The 17,341-nt window shown below is 41.6% G+C and overlaps 1 protein-coding gene across 5 annotated transcripts in view; it reads left to right on the forward strand.

Annotated features, from left to right (window-relative positions):
• The window catches only part of LOC131062630 (probable GTP-binding protein OBGC2), a 221,799-nt gene that overhangs the window by 149,099 nt on the left and 55,359 nt on the right, over positions 1-17,341 (forward strand). For all 5 annotated transcript variants that reach the window (XR_009111344.2, XM_057997895.2, XM_057997252.2 and 2 more), the window contains exons 6-7: positions 2,179-2,370; positions 2,484-2,591. Coding sequence is in view for 4 of the 5 variants with exons in the window: in XM_057997895.2 (XP_057853878.2) it covers positions 2,179-2,370; positions 2,484-2,591 (300 nt within the window). In the remaining variant the exon portion in view is untranslated. The remainder of the gene's footprint in view (positions 1-2,178; positions 2,371-2,483; positions 2,592-17,341) is intronic.

Consider the following 17,341-nt stretch of genomic DNA (forward strand, 5'->3'; position numbering starts at 1 on the left):
TGAAGACAATGAAGCCAAATAACCCACTACAATTGTGGTGTCATAAAGATGGGATTTGCCCCTTGTGACCCAAAACTATATCTAGCTAGAGTGTTCATCAAAAGTAACCAATCAAACCAAAGATTCAGGCAGTTGTGAATGAGGCAGGAAACACCTCCTGATATTCATGTCTTATATATGAAGATTGAGACCTAGGGATAACTAATAATGAGATGGAGGGCAACTTATTATTGACCTGAATTAAAATATATGATCTTGGAGAAGACAATTTCTTAAAAGGCACTCAAGAAGACCTCACTGAACCCTTACAATTCCAACAGGTGTCTGAAGGACTGTGGTTGCCTGCTTTGACCTTTGATGCCTTCATTGGGTGGGCTAATGGTGTCACGGCTTGTGAAGGAAATCAGTAATTCCTATGTTGCAATTCTGGAGAATGACCTGTTTGTTGTCCTGCCTACTAATTAGTAGCCGGGCATGAGATTTTTTGGAGTTCCTCACTTAAAGTCGTGTGAGGACCTTGTTCAAAAAAATCTTATTGGAAAGTGCAAAATATTTTGTTTTTACCTCAAATCTTCTAAACTTTCCATGGAAGATTGCAAATTAATAAGAAGAGTTCCATTTGAACTCACTTTAGACTTGTCTAGAGTAATGTCTTGAGGTCAAAAGGTTTCATGGACAAACACATACCATGAATGCCAAGGTTCAGTGGGCTTTGGAAGACTACACAGCCAGAGATAAGCTCCTTAGCTGGGCATGCCTGTTTCTCACTGACTTTTTCCTGGAAAACCAATGCAACAATAGTATTTTTTTCCTTGGACTAGTTGCATTCAAGGGCTGTTTTTGATTACCTGTTTCTGGATGGATTACTGAGATGCAGTATTTTATTTTTCAGGTTTTAAGGATGGATTAGAATTTCAGATTGCATGGTTTTATTTCAGAAACATCATCTCTAATGGACTGAATTACTTCTGTAGGGCGTTTTGGGACTGCTCAACTTTGTGAATTCTCACTCCCTGTTATTATCAACATTTAAGATAAACAAATGTCTTGTATTCTATGCATGGTTCTGTAGCTAAAAGAAGAGGCAAACCCTTTCCTGTGCTTGGTTTCAACTCATGAAATTCACCACCTGCCTTAACTGGATATTACATTTGCAGACCAATACGTGATTGGAATTAATACCCACAAAATCCCCTTACAGAAAGTTCGCTTGAGGTCACTCACAACTTTTTCTTCCAGGAAAAATCCTCCAAATCTGGACATGCCCATACTTTAGGTGTGATGATTCCATAAGGAAAACATTTGAGAAAACTGCAGGGTTTGTGTTGTGAATCATTTGCAAGAACCCATGGCTTGGAAAAGTGTATGTTCATCTAAACAAAAATCTCAACAATTATTAGAGAACTATATAGAAGGCATTTCAACCAATTATTACGCATGCAACCATGAAGAGCATCTAAAAAGGATGGTAAATGCTTCAAAAAAGCTCATTGATCATTTTCCTGATACAGTCAACAAATGGAAACATTGGAATTGAGGTTCATGCAGAAATGTGGCATCTAAACTTGTCCCCATTTTCTTCTATATGTTCTTGGAAATCCCTTTTTAAAACATACACATAACTTTGTAGATGCCTAGATGACCTAAAATATCCTTGGAAATCTATTTTCAATGATCATTCCCAGTGTATGGCGTGACTTAGAGAATGCCTACACTTGCTACAGAAGCCATAGATTACACCTTAATGATATTGAATCAATGTTTGATTGAAGAAAGTCAGAATTTAAAATATTTTTTCCTCAAGGCTTGAAATTGGAACAGAAGATCAACATCACAATCATTTAATAATGAGCAGATCTGCAAATAAAATGGGATATCCAAATCACTTAGCATGATCTACATTATCAAAAGACCTATAAAAGAAATTGTGCTCGTTTGAATTAAATAAGGGAACTATTTATTTTCTTGTATAAGTTTTTGAGTTTAAGGCAATTTGACATGCTTCTTGCCAATTGTAATGCATTCATACTTCTCCAAGTGCTTCCATGTAGAATGATAAAAGTTCTTTTGCAGATGATAACATAGCAAATTTTTGCCCCTATTTTAGGAAAGGAGAAATGTTTCTGCTTTGTGTTTAAAATTTTATATTAAACATGACTCCAATTTCCTGTGTTTCAGGGACTTCCAAATGCAGGAAAGTCTTCACTTTTAGCAGCTGTCACACGGGCAAGACCAGATATTGCAGATTATCCTTTCACGACATTGATGCCGAATCTTGGACAGATTGATAGAGACCCTGATCTAGGAACTTGGGATTCTGCAACGCTGGCAGATATGCCTGGTCTTATAAGAGGGGCCCATCTGGGAAAGGTATTGTCAGTTTGACCCTATAACTTTACTCTCTCCATTTTTTAGGGTTCTTGCTTGCTTGATTGTGTATTATTTTATTCACTTTTGAAGGCTACAGCTTTATTTCTTTTCAGGGTCTGGGCAGGACATTTTTAAGGCACCTCCGAAGGACCCACCTTTTGGTTCATGTTGTTGATGCATCTGTAGCAGATCCTGTACAGGATTACAAAACTGTTAGAGAAGTATATTCTATCACTTAATCTTGCTTGTTCCATAGAAAAGTTGGCAAATTGATGATGACCTTTCATAGTCAAGAGAGATAAAAGTGGAACAGATAGAGAAATGAAATTGTTGGATTGGAAAAGATTTTTCACTTGAGTATTCTAAAGTTGGGCATTTCTTTCTCGACATGTTTTTTTTTGCCATTTATTGTTGATGGTCATTCAAGGAAGAAAATTACTGGAATATAAGAGAATAATGGAACATGAGAATCTTTTAGTAGGAGTTCCGATTGGGGTGTTTCATGAAGTTTGTCAATCTTTGTGATTTTTGTTATTCTTATAATCAGTGTACTCCAAAGTGATATCTGATTATGTTCTGATCAGTAATAATGTGTATGATTCTGAAATGTTCTATTTACGTTCTTGAAGGTGCAGTTCTATTTACTCTTTTCCTTGTCCTGTTGTATGAAATGTATATATATTTTAACATGTATTAAGTCCACTGTGGGCATATGTGAAGAAGGTAAGTTGTAAATTTGTTTTTTACTAGCAAGCCTAAAAGGATATTGCTTTTAAGTACCCATGATATCAAAAACAAACCAAAGCTAGTTTTGCCATATGAAAACATGAATTTCGAAGAATGTGATAGTGATCTTGTGGGGCATGTCAAGTTGCTGTATGGGACCACCTTCTGTGGAATGAAGAGATTTACTATAACTTATTCATATATCATTCGGATTCTATATATCTTATGTTTCAATTCATGATCAACCTCATTAGTACATGGGCACTCACTAATCCATCTGCGTGATGCATATTTTTGTTTTTAAAAGTGGATTCCGAGAACTGTGTTGCAGGGAATGGTAGTATCCTCCTTGCTCTCATGTTTCAGCAGGAAACGGCTTGGGTAATGATTTGGACCAGGCTCATTATTGAATTTGATTCAGATTTGTTGGAAATGTTGGTGGTCTTTCTGGCTGTTTCTGGTAAGGGCTCAGCGTTTCATGGATGTTTTGACATCTACCGCCCAATTCTTTTGTACTGTTAGGAAAGTCAGAATTTTCTTGATGTTTGCCTAAAATTTGCCTTTGAATTTTGCTAGGGTTTCAAAATTTGTTTAAGTGTGTTGTCCCCATTTTTGGTTTACAAAAATGTGGGTAACCCCCTTTGAATTTTTTGTTAAACTTCATGCTTTTGCATCTCTAATGCACCCTTTCCAAGGTCAAAATCTATCTTGGTTAATGTCCATTTGAGTATACACTTTCTTTTGGTTTTCCTTGTTAAGTTTTAGTTGTTTTGGGTCTTGATTTTTCCCTTAGTTCAAAATCGGGTTTTTGAGGTCGCAGTGCAAGTTGGGGAACTTTTAGTAAGAATTACAAGTGAACCTTATTCACTTGTAATCGGATCCTTAAGACCCGATTACAAGTGGATAGGGTCTTGTTTGTTTTATAAAGTATTTTTGTATGTGCAATCAGGTCTCTAAGATCCGGTTATACATAAAGTTCCTTTCCTTATATTTTATAATACTTGTATTCGGACCCTTAGACCTGATTACAAGTGTTATTGTTATAACATTTATCTTGCCCTATGTGTTTCCCCTTCACTTAGACGATTTAATGTCTCCTAGTTTGTTTTGATCTCCTTCATTTTCCTTTAAGAAGGCTACCATTGAGGGTTTTTCAGCTTTATCGATTCATCTTTGGAGTTTTTCATTTCATTCTTGGGTGTGTCTTAGGTATGCTTTCTTCTTTCTTTTTGTTTTGATTTCTTTTTAAGTCTTGCATTAGATGTTTGTTCTTTCTTTTTCAAAGTTTGGTATCCTTGTTGCCTTTGTTTGTATGCAGTCTTATGATCTTTCTATGCCGTCGAGCTTCACATATCTTCCTCTTGCATCCTCTTTTTGCGTCCTTCTTCTATTTCCCCCCATTTTTCCCTTATTCTAGTTTGAGTGCTCATCAATCTTCCATTCCTGCATTAGTTGGGTTTTTGTAAATAACTGCAAGTGTTTGATTCTTCTTCATTGGCTAGTTTAATTGATGAAGAAGCTAAAAGTGCTTGCAATCGGGTCTTGGAGACTCGATTGCAAGTCTTCTTTCCTCACATTAATACATGTTCGCTTGTCATCGCATCTTGATGACCTGCCTACAAGCACTCTTTATCTTCTTTCCCCGCCTTTTGCCCTCAAGTTGTGATCAACTTGTAATTGGGTCTTCAAGACCCAATGACAAGTTCATTATGTCTTACTTATAGTCGGGTCTTGGAGACCCAATTACAAGTCATTTTTTTGTCTTGCCTTATGCATTTATGGCTGCACACTAAGGATTTCACACTTATAAAAGTCCTTAACCGTTTGTATTTCGCCTTCATATTCAATCGTGTCCTCGAGGCCCAATTGCAAGCCTCTTGACTTTTGTGTGTCATTGCAAGACAAAGAGTTTCATCTCCAAGTTGTGCATCTCTTGTCTACCACATTTGTATTCATCCTTATCCGAAACTCAAGATGCTTCTCAAGAGATTTTATCACATATCAGTCACTTGCAGTTAGGTTTTGGAGACCCGATTACAAGTTCGAGTTAAAGGTTCATTTTACTTGCAGTCAACTCTCCGAGATCTGATTTCCTTCCTATCGCTGTCCAAGCTTATCCACAAATCATCTTTGAGTCAGTCCAAGTTTCATGATAAAAACCCACCCAAGTCTTGTGTGGGCATTGGTTTTCAAAGGTTTGAGGATTATGGAATCCCCAATAGCTGCTGAAGATGTTCTTACTCTCTTGAGTTTTCATCACAGTGTTGCAGATTCTTGTTCGATGATAGAAGAGCCAACATCACCTTCAAACAAGAAGATGAAGTATAAGTATGATAAATATCAAAATGAGATTGCTCTCACTCAAATGGTTTCTCTCATTGATGAGATCCGAGACACAGAGATCGGAGACGTTGACATGTCCGAATTTCTGGAAAGAATGGAGGGATCACCAAACGCATGGTATGCAATTGCTCTTGAACAGACATATCCATTTGGTCTCTTCTTTCCTAGTGGCTGCCCTGGAACCTGAGTTCGTGCTTGCATGTGTCACATTTTGATAAGGAGACTAGAACAATCAAGGATGATGACAGAAACGTCATAATCAAGTTAGATGCAGAAACCATTGACAAGATCTTCAAAGTTCCTGTAGCTCTTGTGTATGCAAACATCAATATGAAGAGTGCTCTAGATTATTATAACTAGAGAAGATCTGACTACATTAGACACATCAATGCTAAGTGGCTTAATTCTCCCAAGACTTGCTTTTCAAGATGGCCTAGTTGTATCGTTGTGACTTCTTGGGGACATGATCACTCTTTTCAATAGAATAATGAGTTTGAGACACTCTTATGTGTTCGAAATCTGGATGTACAATTATATTGTGATCATGAGGAAGGGGCAATCTCACATTTTCTGGGGAGAAGTCATCAGCGACAACTTGTGTGAGCAGCTGTCACAAGTTCCCACCACCCTCACTTTCTATATGAATTCATACTTGGTGTATATCGTGGCGTCACTCAGACAATTTCCTGGTCTTTCTACCAAGGGTGACAGGTTGCTGGTTCCAGTATGGAAATATTATGATCAGCTGACTTTGAGACCCAGCAAAATTCATTACAAAAGGGTTCAGGATGTGTTCTTTTGGCCATTTCATGTCTTTTTGACAAAACACTCAAGAATAGAATGGATTTTGAGGTAGCATGGAAGAAGGTGAATGAGTGTGGGTGTTTGTTCTTGCAGTTCCCAACCTTCACTTACATGAGAGTTGGCTGTTTTGAGGGACAACCATACATGTTACCTCGGTATCCCACTGACAAGATAGTTAGCCAGGCAGCTGATGGCAGTTCATGCAATACAGCTAGCGAATCATAAGTTGTGTATCAATATTTCCTCACACAATCCATTACAGATCGGTCGGTATTTTTTGACCACCTCAGCTAGAGCCAAAGCAATGGAGACCAAACATCAAGAAATAAAATTGAGGAAGTTCAAGGAGAGAAAAGATTTTAATTACGGAGGGATGAAGGACAAAATCAAGAGGGCCTTCACTCATGTTCATTGCCTCAAAGATGTGTGGGTTGATCTCTGCACTGAAGAGGATATCAGAAGAATGGATTACAACAAGCTCACCCTGGAAAAGATTATAGATCTAGATTTGACCAAGATCGCAAAAGGGATGGTTGATAATGGGCAAATCCTTGACTCGGAATATACATAACAAAGAGTTGCAGAAGTTCCTCTTCCTTCTCCTCAATGGTCAAAGAAGGAATGTGATTCCCTTTTTTGGCAAATTTCAGCCCATTCTTGCGAACACCAATGCTTGGCTGAAAAAATAATAATGTCAAGACCATCAAGATGAAAGGAGCAGCAAAAAATGATTCAATTGGACCATTTGGATGAAGATCCGAGGTCGGGATCAAGTCCAAAGAAGGTGCTTCCTCTTCTGGCACTAGAATCAAGTTAACGGTCAGCAAGGCTTTGGTTATTCTTGTTGGTTGAAAATTTTGTACACTCGTGAAAGCAAACAAAATTGTGGCTTCAACCACAATGTGTGAGTATGAAACTCTCCTAATTAAGGGAAGGCTCCCCCTATCTATCTAAAACTGAAATAAAAACAAGATGGGACAGCAATCTTCCTTCTTTCTTCAAGGAAGCCTATATCCTTTTCTCTCCTTAGAAAAGTGATAGCAAGAAAATGTATAATAATGGTAACAACTTCAAATGAAAATGAGAGAAAGGAAATGAAGTTTCCTGAAAGCTCAAAGACTCCCGTCACTTCCTTCGGGACGGGACAGCAATATCAAGCTCAAAGACTTGACTATTGGAAGTCCTATCTACCCTTTGCTATACTAAATTTTACAACGAATAAAAGACAACAGCTCAAAGACTGGAATAATCTATTCTTTCAACACAAAGACAAGAACTAATGCAAGCTCAAAGACTTGCTGCTATTTCTTATCAAACAATAATTTTTCCTCAAGAATAGATGCAAGCTCAAAGACTTGCTGCTCCTTCTACAGATTTTCCTATTTTAATTAATCTTCTCTACTTGCAGCTCAAAGACATCAAATCAGATTAGACTAAGCTCCTTTAGAAACACTTGTTTGCCCTCTCGGGTGACAATTAAATGCAGAAAGTAAATGCACAGAACATAATGGAAATATATTAAATAACCAGTCTTTGTATTAATTCAACAGTCCATGTACAATGCTTACAACATACAGATACGACTAACATGATGATGGTCCTCTAAGAAGGAAAGGTAGTGCAATATATAACAGCCGAAGGGGTGCGACACAACCGTCGCGACTCCAACTACCTACCCGTCGGCTAACTAACTGACCGCCGTAACTCATTATTACTGACGACAACATAAACATAATATGACAACATAACATAATGATTATTCCCGGCAACATCATCCCCCCCAAGAAAAGAAGTCAACTCCGGATGACTTAATACAAAATAGAGATGACATTAAACAAAACCAAGGTAGAGAACTGCAAGAACTGCTGACGCCAGTTGAGCTCGAAACTCATACACCTACTGCGTCCTCGCTTGAAAATCCTTTTCTGCTACCATCCGATGCTCAAGTGCGGATTGCACCATTATTGCTTCCTCTGACATCACAGTCCTCCTGTGCCTAACCCAAACTTGTCTGCAAAACACACTTTTCAGTCTCAGCCTCCACCAACTGCTACTCAAATGATACTGTCTCCCTAGCCAACTTGTCCTCGATAGCCAACCGTGCTGCTCTCCTGACATCCAACTCTTGGGTACACTGAACTAAGTCTCACGTGACTACTGCCTCCAACCTGGTGGTTAGCTCCTCCCGAGCCCGCCGTGCATCCACCAAGGCAACCTCACGTTGAGACATACTCCGAGTTCCTCAAAGCATACCAGTCATGCCTGGAAGTGGCCACAACCCTCTGGCACAAAGGCTAGGAAACACTTCAAATCCTCCATCACACTCCCCAAAGGTTGATAACTGAACTGAATAACTCCCTGTTGTCGTACGACTGCGCAGATCTACAATGCCTTCCCGCAACTTTGTTTGTTCGCACCCTCCAAATCCATCTCCCTCTACGGCTTATGGCTTCTCGCCAATGCTTAGCGTCAAGCTTCTTTCTCACCGTACGGAACAACCCACATTTACCATGACTTCTCAGATGCCCTTCGCCCAACTCGAAAAAGTGTATTGTAGCTCAAAAATAAATTGGGGGTCTGGGGGTAGCACCTCCAGCGGGGTCTGGGGCAGCGCCCCAACGGGGTCGAGGGGCAACGCCCCTCGCGGGGTCCTGGGGCACAGCATTTCTGTGATATTTTAAGATGCCAAAAACCCTTCTTCTCCACTCTGAATTTCCAGTGTCCTAGCTTCAAACTCTAGCGAATCATTTTAAATCTGGTCGTCGGTTTTTTTTTTTTTGTTTTGGCACTGTAATGTCCCCGATGGCACCCCGGCCATACAACCTCCCTGTACGGTCAACAACAGCACTGGCACCTCCGATCGTGCGGCTACCTTCCCGTGTCGTCAACACCCCTCCACCGTACGGCGGACCATTGACGATGGAGCGACTGCGTGTGTTTGTGCGGCTGTGTGGTTGTGCGGCTACGTGTCTTAGTCTTTGCGTGCGTTTTTGTGTTTTGGCCTTTCCGCATGACGATGGTTACCACCGCCGGTGGTGTCCACCGTACGATGGTCCCACCGTCGATGTTACCACCGCACAGTGGTCACCACCGCACGGTGATCACCACCGCCGGTGTCGCCACCGCCGGTGGTCCCACTGTACGGTGTTTCCACCGTGGCGCTTTTGTTTTCTTGTCTTTTTTTTTAATTTTTTTATGTAACTTTTTTTTTTTCCAGCCGTACGGTCAACTGCCATACGGCCATACGGTACTCTTCTTTTTTTTTTTTTTCGATTTCCTAATTTAGTTGTCTAGAGAGTCTTCGGTCAGGTCCCCTGTCTCTGGGATCGCCCTTCATCCTTCTCGGTTTGCCTCGCCCGAGAGTCTCCTGTTTTGGTCCTGTGCCTGGTGAGTCGCTTGCCCGACCTCTCGGGTCCCCTTCCATCCTCTCGGGTCTCCCTCCGGACTCTCGGGTGTCCTTCCGGCCTCGCGGGTCCCCTGCGCGCTTCTCGTGGTAGGGTTTCAATTTGAACCTATTGGTGGCAAGTTTATTTTCCATGGCCATCCGAAGACCTGGAACCACAAATTCTACAGGGACCACGGTCTCCTTCCCGTACATAAGAAGAAGAAGAATAATAAAGATTTTGAAGGCTGCGGCCTTCCACACAGGGTTCCAATCATTGCCGACACAATTGATCTTCGGATTATCTATGTCACCGAGGTTTGGGGCGTCTCCCTTCCAATATTCTATGTATTCTGGTAGGTACGCCTCCTCTGTTACTTGCTCTGGTTCCTCTACTTCGAGCCTGTAGCTCTGGAACATTTCATAATCCTCCATTTGCCAATGGAAGAGCCCGTTCAATGACCCTGTCTCATCCTCGGAGCACTCTCCTAGTTTGAGAATCCCTTCGTCGTTGGGCTCCCTGTAGCCCCGTCCTTCGTCCCTCGGGTAGCCTTTTCCTTCACTCTCCGATTCCGAAGATGATGTCAGTTCCTCGTCAACAAACTGGGTCCTCAGATCAATGGTGTACTTCCGCCCCCCTTTCTCCATAGAAAGGGTGTTATTTTTCCAGTCGTGGTTCACCTTTGTTGTAACCAGCCACCCTCTACCTAAGATGGTGTTGTACCCCTCTTCTTGAGTGGGATTACCACAAAATCTAGTATGAAAGGTTGCGTGCCGATGGTGACCGGCTGGGCCATCAGGGTGCCGAGTGGCTTGATGCCTTGTTGGTCTGCACCTACCAAGTTGAACGTGGGTGGCCATAGTTTTGGCTTCCCCAGCTTCTTCCACGTATCCTTTGGCAGTACATTCACCCCCGAACCTCCGTCCTGTTGTGCGAATCGCACACCCATCCCCGTCTTGGACAGGGACCCCCCAGTTTGTGCCTTTCTGTCCTGACCTTGAAATTTGGCTAAGTCTGGAATGTCCTGATCCTGAAATTTGGCTAACTCTGAAAAACTGAGGAAACCTCCAAAAACTAGAATTTGCAATATAACTCCTGGAGGGCCGAAACCACTCTCAAACATCCTGAAAGTATATATGGAATATAACTTAAAGTATAAGAATATCTTCTTCTTTCTTATACTTAAATGTTATATTCCATATGCTCAATTTCGGACCCACAAGCCAAAAAGTTGAAAAAGTAAAAAACTTGCCAAAAGGTGGTTTAGGTCCGAAAATTACCTTAAGTTGCCAAAAGACCCTCAAGGTCCGAAAAACACTTTAATTGTCCATTTTCGGACCCTGGGGCGAAATGTTTAAAAAATGCGATTTTGCAAAATATGTTACCAGGTCCAAAAACCACTTAAGCGTCCATTTTCGGACTTGGGGGGGGAATTTGAAAAGTGTATCAAGTTTGAAAAAAAAACAAAACGCGTTGAGGTCCGAGGTTCCTTTTAAAATTCGTCAAATATGCTATAAGCCCCGAAATCACTTAAGTTTTCCTTTTCGGACCTTGGGGAGCAAAAGGAAGAAACGCGAAATATTTAAAAAGGGACGCACTTGGTCTGAAAATCGCGAGAGTGCCCCCCACCTCCAAAAATCACTAAGCGATTATATTTTCGGACCCTTTGGACCAAAATGAAGAACGCGAAATGTTTCCAAAGGCGTTAAAATTCCGAAAAGCACTTAGAGCTTGTTTTCGGACCCTAGCTCCAAAATGAGAGACAAAAGGAAATTGCAAAAGTTCCCCCAGCTCTGAAAATCATTTAAGATCGAAAACGCCCAAAGGGTCCGAAGTTTTTTTTGCAAAATATGCTCAATGGTCCTAAATTCTGGGCAAGTTGTAAAACGCCTTATGGCCCGAAGTTTTCTTTTAAATTCCAAAAACGCCAGAAGGTCCGAAAATGCTTAAAAGGTTTGTAAGAAACCCCAAGAGCTCCGAATTTCGCCCAAAACATCAATTTCGGACCATGGGGCCGAAATTTATTATTTGGAAGAGTTGCAAAAATCCCCAGATGGTCCGAAATTTCACTTAAAACGCCAATTTTGGACCCTGGGGGGCTAAATTGGAGAATATGATGAAATTTCAAAACGTTTAAGTTCTTCGAAATTAACCAGAAAGCATGAGAGTTAGAGTTTTAAAATTTGCAGAAGCTCTTCAAACCTCCAGAATCGCGCTATAAGAAGTTTTCAAAACGCCGTAAAACCCATTCAAAGCGCCCAAGACTCCAAAGGTTAAATCCCACAGAAGTAAATCACCCAAGGATCAGATTTCACATTCAAAGAGAAAAGAGAAGCATTTTCAAGATACATCTCACAAAGAGCTTCTCAGGCCAGACGTCGTAATTAAATTTAATATTTGTTAAATTAATTAATTAATTTTTCAAATTAATTTAATGAAGTGAAATTGGTTGATTTATCGCAGGACGTCATCGAAGAACCAGGAGAAAGCCTCAAACGCAAATCAAGGAAGGATCGCAATCCAAAGTCAGGCGCTGAAGATTGGAAAAGAAAAGATGCAAGAGCGCGAGAACAACTGAGCATTGGGAACCGTGCCGCTGAACAAAGATGAAGTCCACCACCGGGACCAAAGACCAAAGAACACTCTGAATGCTGCAAGTTTATGCATCATCAAGAAAGTGCACAGCTGGATTTAATTCAAGGAATTCAATTCCTAAAAAGCTGAAATTGCTTTATTGTAAACTGCCTATGGGTCCCGTGCAAGATATTTTTTTGGATAACTATTCCCAACCACCAAGAAGATTGGATAGACCTGAATTAAAGCCAAATAGTGGCAGGTAGAGATAGTTGCTGGTTGGATAACTGAGAATTAATTTGGCATGGGTTAAAGCTGCCAGCTTCTGGAAGATAGATCAGGACCCTTGGATGCAGTCCATCCTAGCCTTCGATTCAAAATTGTAATATCTATAAAAGGCAGAGGCCTTTCTCTTGTAAAGGGTTAGAGATTGTTAGATAGTTAGATGGTTAGATGGTTAGATGGTTAGACCTTAGAGGTTAGAATAGGTTAGATCTTAGCAGTAGCATATAGATGCTGCAGAAATTGTTGTAATAGGCAGTTGAAATCAATATATAAACATTGATTTGGTATTTATTGTCTTGGTTTCATCCTGTTTGCATGGTTTCTTTCAGTATTTTAGATAGATCTTTCTGTTTTGGGTGTGCAGGTATTTGATAGATTCAGGCTCATACCACTGAGGATATACTGATTGTGTGTCCTTTTGTGTGGTTAACTTGAGCCTTCGATTGTGCTTAGTTCAATTGCAGATGTCCGTCTGAGTTGCGCTAGAATTGGGTGCTTAGTTGTGCGTCTCCAGTCTGAAAATCTTCCAAGTCCCTTTGAAGATTGCACCGTTCCTGCAAGGTTGTGAGCTATTCTGGCCAAACAGGAATTGGTTATGTTGAATCCATCTACCCGCATACCCGTGTTGTTAGTTTTAGATCTCCTAACCCTTTCCTTTTGCTCTTTATTGCGTAATTCGAGAATCACAGCTTGTTGCAAATTGTAAGTCCCCCTTGTGTTTCCAGCATAAACACATCGAGTCACTGAGAGATCCCGCAGTCAAGACCTGACAAAAGAAACCTTGAGGTTGTCCCCTTCGATCAAATATAAAAAATAGCATTAGGGACTTCCTTATCTCAAGAGAGAGTAGGATACTCAGCTGGCTATTCTATTCTGCGTTGGCCGTATGGAGTTTGCAGCAATGCGATTCCAGACACATTAACACGTCCACGATGGTGTCTTTGAGGATAGCCCCGAGAATTCCCATCTCCACTACAGCAGGATGCCGACCACTATTTACGGCCAACAACATTGGGTCAGCCGAGGGGCTGACCGGAACTTCCGCTCGTGTGGCCCGCAAAGGTGCCTGCGTAGTGGTTTGTATGGAACTAAAAATGGCGGTTCTTAACTATGGCATTGTTTCTAGAAGGTCCTTTACCCTTATAGGTACTTCCATCTGCAGTACTTGCCCAATGATGTTATTTTCCACTTCCGTACGGGATGATGTACTCGCCACCTCGTTGTCCCGTCGTTCTGCCGTCATCTCACGTTCAATATTGGCCTTTGCCTCTCGTAATCTCTCCTTCTCCGTACGGGGGTCGGGATAAATGGCTTTTTTCGTCTGGGCGTGGGTGATCGCCAGTACTTCTTTCTCACCAGTCTTCTCAATGTTGAGGAGATTAACCCCTGCCTGTGGGCAATTTGCATCCTCATGGTTGACTGGCCCACACCATCGGCAGAGGTGCTGAGGGGTGGCTTCCTTCGTGCAATCACGAGCGAAGTGCCCCCACTGATTACAGGCCCTACATTGGATAATTGGCCGGCCCTTGGCGTCATACTGGATACGGCTTTCGTTATTGTTATTGTTATTGTTGCTATTTCTTCCGCCACCACGTCTGTTGTCCCAGTAACCTCTAGATGATGCCATTGTGTTGGTTTGCGAAATTCCGACGGCCGGCTGCTCTTGCGTGAAGAGAACTTGTTGGGTCCTGGTTTTCATATTGTAGGGACATTCCTTTGTCAAATGTCCCGCAATCTGACAAATGTCGCAGAAAACCTTCTTGGGGCAGGACCCCTTGGTGTGTCCGTCACTCCTACAGTCGGTACACCACACGTCGTTTTCTTGAGTCTTACTTGTACTCCCCTTCATGGCTTTGAATTCATTCAACATTCGTTCAATGTCCTTTTGGAGAGCATGCACCTTTTTACTCGATTCGCCACTGCTACTGCTTTCCCCGTCAGAGTCTTCATCATCATCAGATGAATATTTATTACTTTTCTTCTTCTTTGACGTTTTGTATTCGCTCTCTAGGTCCATCGCCCTATTATAGGCATCGTCATATGATGTAGGTGGAATGATTTTCATCTTCCTTCGGAGGGAATGCTATAGTCCCTCCACGAACCATCGCTTTTTCAACCCATCTGCTGGTTGACTCTCCATTTTTCCCAGCAATTCCTTTAGCCTCCTGCTGTATGCCCGTACTGTCTCCTTGGTACCTTGTTTGGTACTGTATATCTCCATTACAATTTCATTGTCATCACGGAGCAACCGAAACTCCTTTGTGAATTTCTTTTGTAGATTGGCCCACGTGGCCACTTTTTGCTTGTCCACATCGGAGTACTAATCTATGGCAACTCCACGTAACGTGGCTGGGAACTGCTGTACCCAGTCATCCTCGTTTGTCACTTCATTGGCGGACCAAATGGTTTCACATGTACGACAGTGCCATAAGGGATCTTCCTTGCCCTCCCCTATGAACTTTGGCAATTTCTATTTACTCGCCATCCCACCGCTTTGCTCCTCTAATTCCTTGTGTGCTTGTACCTGGCGATCCTCTGCCTCCTGCAACTGAACCTCCACTCGTGGGTCCTCCAGAGGAAGTTTCTGACACCGAACCGAACAAATTGCCTCCCGTATGGTACCCTTGTGCTCCCTCGGCACCTTCGGTCGTACCGTCATCTTCCGCTGTCTCCCTCTGGTTGGTTGTCTTCCTCCGGTTGTCCTCCGAAATGGACAAATTCTTTAGTAGGTCTGTGGTAGCGTCGATCAGTTTTAGACTTCGCCTTGTTTGTTCCACCAACTCTTCGCGACTTCTTACCCTACGGTGGTATTCTGGCAAACTGTAGAGTTCTCCTTCGGCACCCTCCGTGACTCCTTCTCAGTTCCCTTCGGGCAACCCTACGACAGTGTAATTCTCTCCGTCTATCTCTGCCTCCGCAACCTCCGTGACACCTCCTGGGTTCCCTTCGGGCAACCCCTCGGCCGGTCGTCCCTCGGCAAGCTGCCTTAGCCTACGCCTTCATTCTATCTACTGTTTGAGATTCAACGCGGTTTGTGCCACTTCCCATTCGTCACTTTGTATCTTTTTATTTTTGTCCTTATTTAGTCTGTTGGGCATAAGTCACTTCTGTACACAGCAAACACACGCCATGTACAAAAAAAAACTTTTTATTATTTTTATTTTTATTTTGCCTTTCGGCCACGGTTTATATCAACAGTGTGTCGGAATTATTCCAGGGTTCAATTTCCCCTTTGCCTCTTGCCATCACGCTCTGCGTCCCACGACGATTGTTCCCTTTGTGCATTGTCGGCCTTTGGGTTAATCTCACCGACGGGTAGGCCCATCGTGTCCGTGCGCCATCCGTGTCTTCTGTTCCCGAGTTCGTCTAGGCAACGGCGCCAAATGTTTGCCCTTTCGGGTGACGATTAAATGCAGAAAGTAAATGCATAGAACATAATGGAAATATATTAAATAACCAGTCTCTGTATTAATTCAACAGTCCATGTACAATGCTTACAACATACAGATACGACTAACATGATGATGGTCCTCTAAGAAGGAAAGGTAGTGCAATATATAACAGCCGAAGGGGTGCGACACAACCGTCGCGACTCCAACTACCTACCCGTCGGCTAACTAACTGACCGCCGTAACTCATTATTACCGATGACAACATAAACATAATATGACAACATAACATAATGATTATTCCCGGCAACAACACTTTGCATGGAAGAAATAAAAAGATTCAAACTCAAACGTGTAGCTCAAAGACTCAAAACTTGAGTAATCCTTCTTTATTATTCTTCAAAACTTTCAATTCACATACATAAGCTCAAAGACTTCTTGCTGTAAATTTGGCAGAGTTTTTACTTGCTTTCCAAAAGATAAATATTACAATAGACCCCTCAAGTATTTATAGAAGAGGAGCCTTGAGAAAAAGGTGGGAGGATCCTAACTAATTTGAGAGATTCTCTCAACCACCAAGACTTATTCAATAACTAACTAAGACTTATTCCAACTACAGTCCTAATTGAACACAACTTGTAGTTGCTTTACATGTAATTACAAAAGTGCAAGTAATGTGTAACTTGCGTTTTACATAAATACTTTTACATGTAACTTGTCAAAACAAAATTACAAATGCATAACTAAAACTATTCCATGTGTCTAAAGACACGACTCTAATTGCATCATCCTTTGTCTGTGATGATCTTCATGTCGCTTCAGGATGCTAGAACTTGAAGTATTCTGGATTGGTAAAGACATCTTCAACCAGAACAGGAACTTGCTTCCTTGTCTTCTTGCTTGGGGTAGTACTATCTTTTCAGGAGGGGAAGGGTTGCCTTCCTCTTTTCATGTCATGACCATCTTTGTCTTGAAAGCATTCTATGCTCGCAACCATGAATTGTTGTTGCATCTCTTCTTTGTATCTTCCTTCATTCTTGAAATCTTCTTGCAAAATAAGGTCCATGCCTTAATCCATTGATTTGGTAAATCGTGTGTGCAAACCGAATTGACAAGGGAAGGGATGAATTGATGCAAAAATGGGCTCACAAGTGAATTTCGGGTTTTGGAAGTTGCATTACATGTGTGGGAAAAACAAGAGCATTAACTTCCAATTGTGGAGAACAAACATGCAACTTCATGTGTAATGGGTAACTACAAGTTTGCAATTGTAATTGGACCTTTAAAACTCATTTTCAAGTGTTTTTTGAGTACATTTTATACCAATTTCGGGTTCTGGATGGCTGACTACAAGTGAAGACTTTAAATGGGGAAAATGAATGAAGGGGTGAAATGAGTGGATGAAATGGTATGTACGGATGATGGAAATGAATATGAGAAGATTTTGGGAAGATCATCTTCAAAAAA

The sequence above is a fragment of the Cryptomeria japonica genome, chromosome 3 (genome assembly GCF_030272615.1).
Source record: "Cryptomeria japonica chromosome 3, Sugi_1.0, whole genome shotgun sequence".
NCBI classification, from domain to species: Eukaryota; Viridiplantae; Streptophyta; class Pinopsida; order Cupressales; family Cupressaceae; genus Cryptomeria; species Cryptomeria japonica.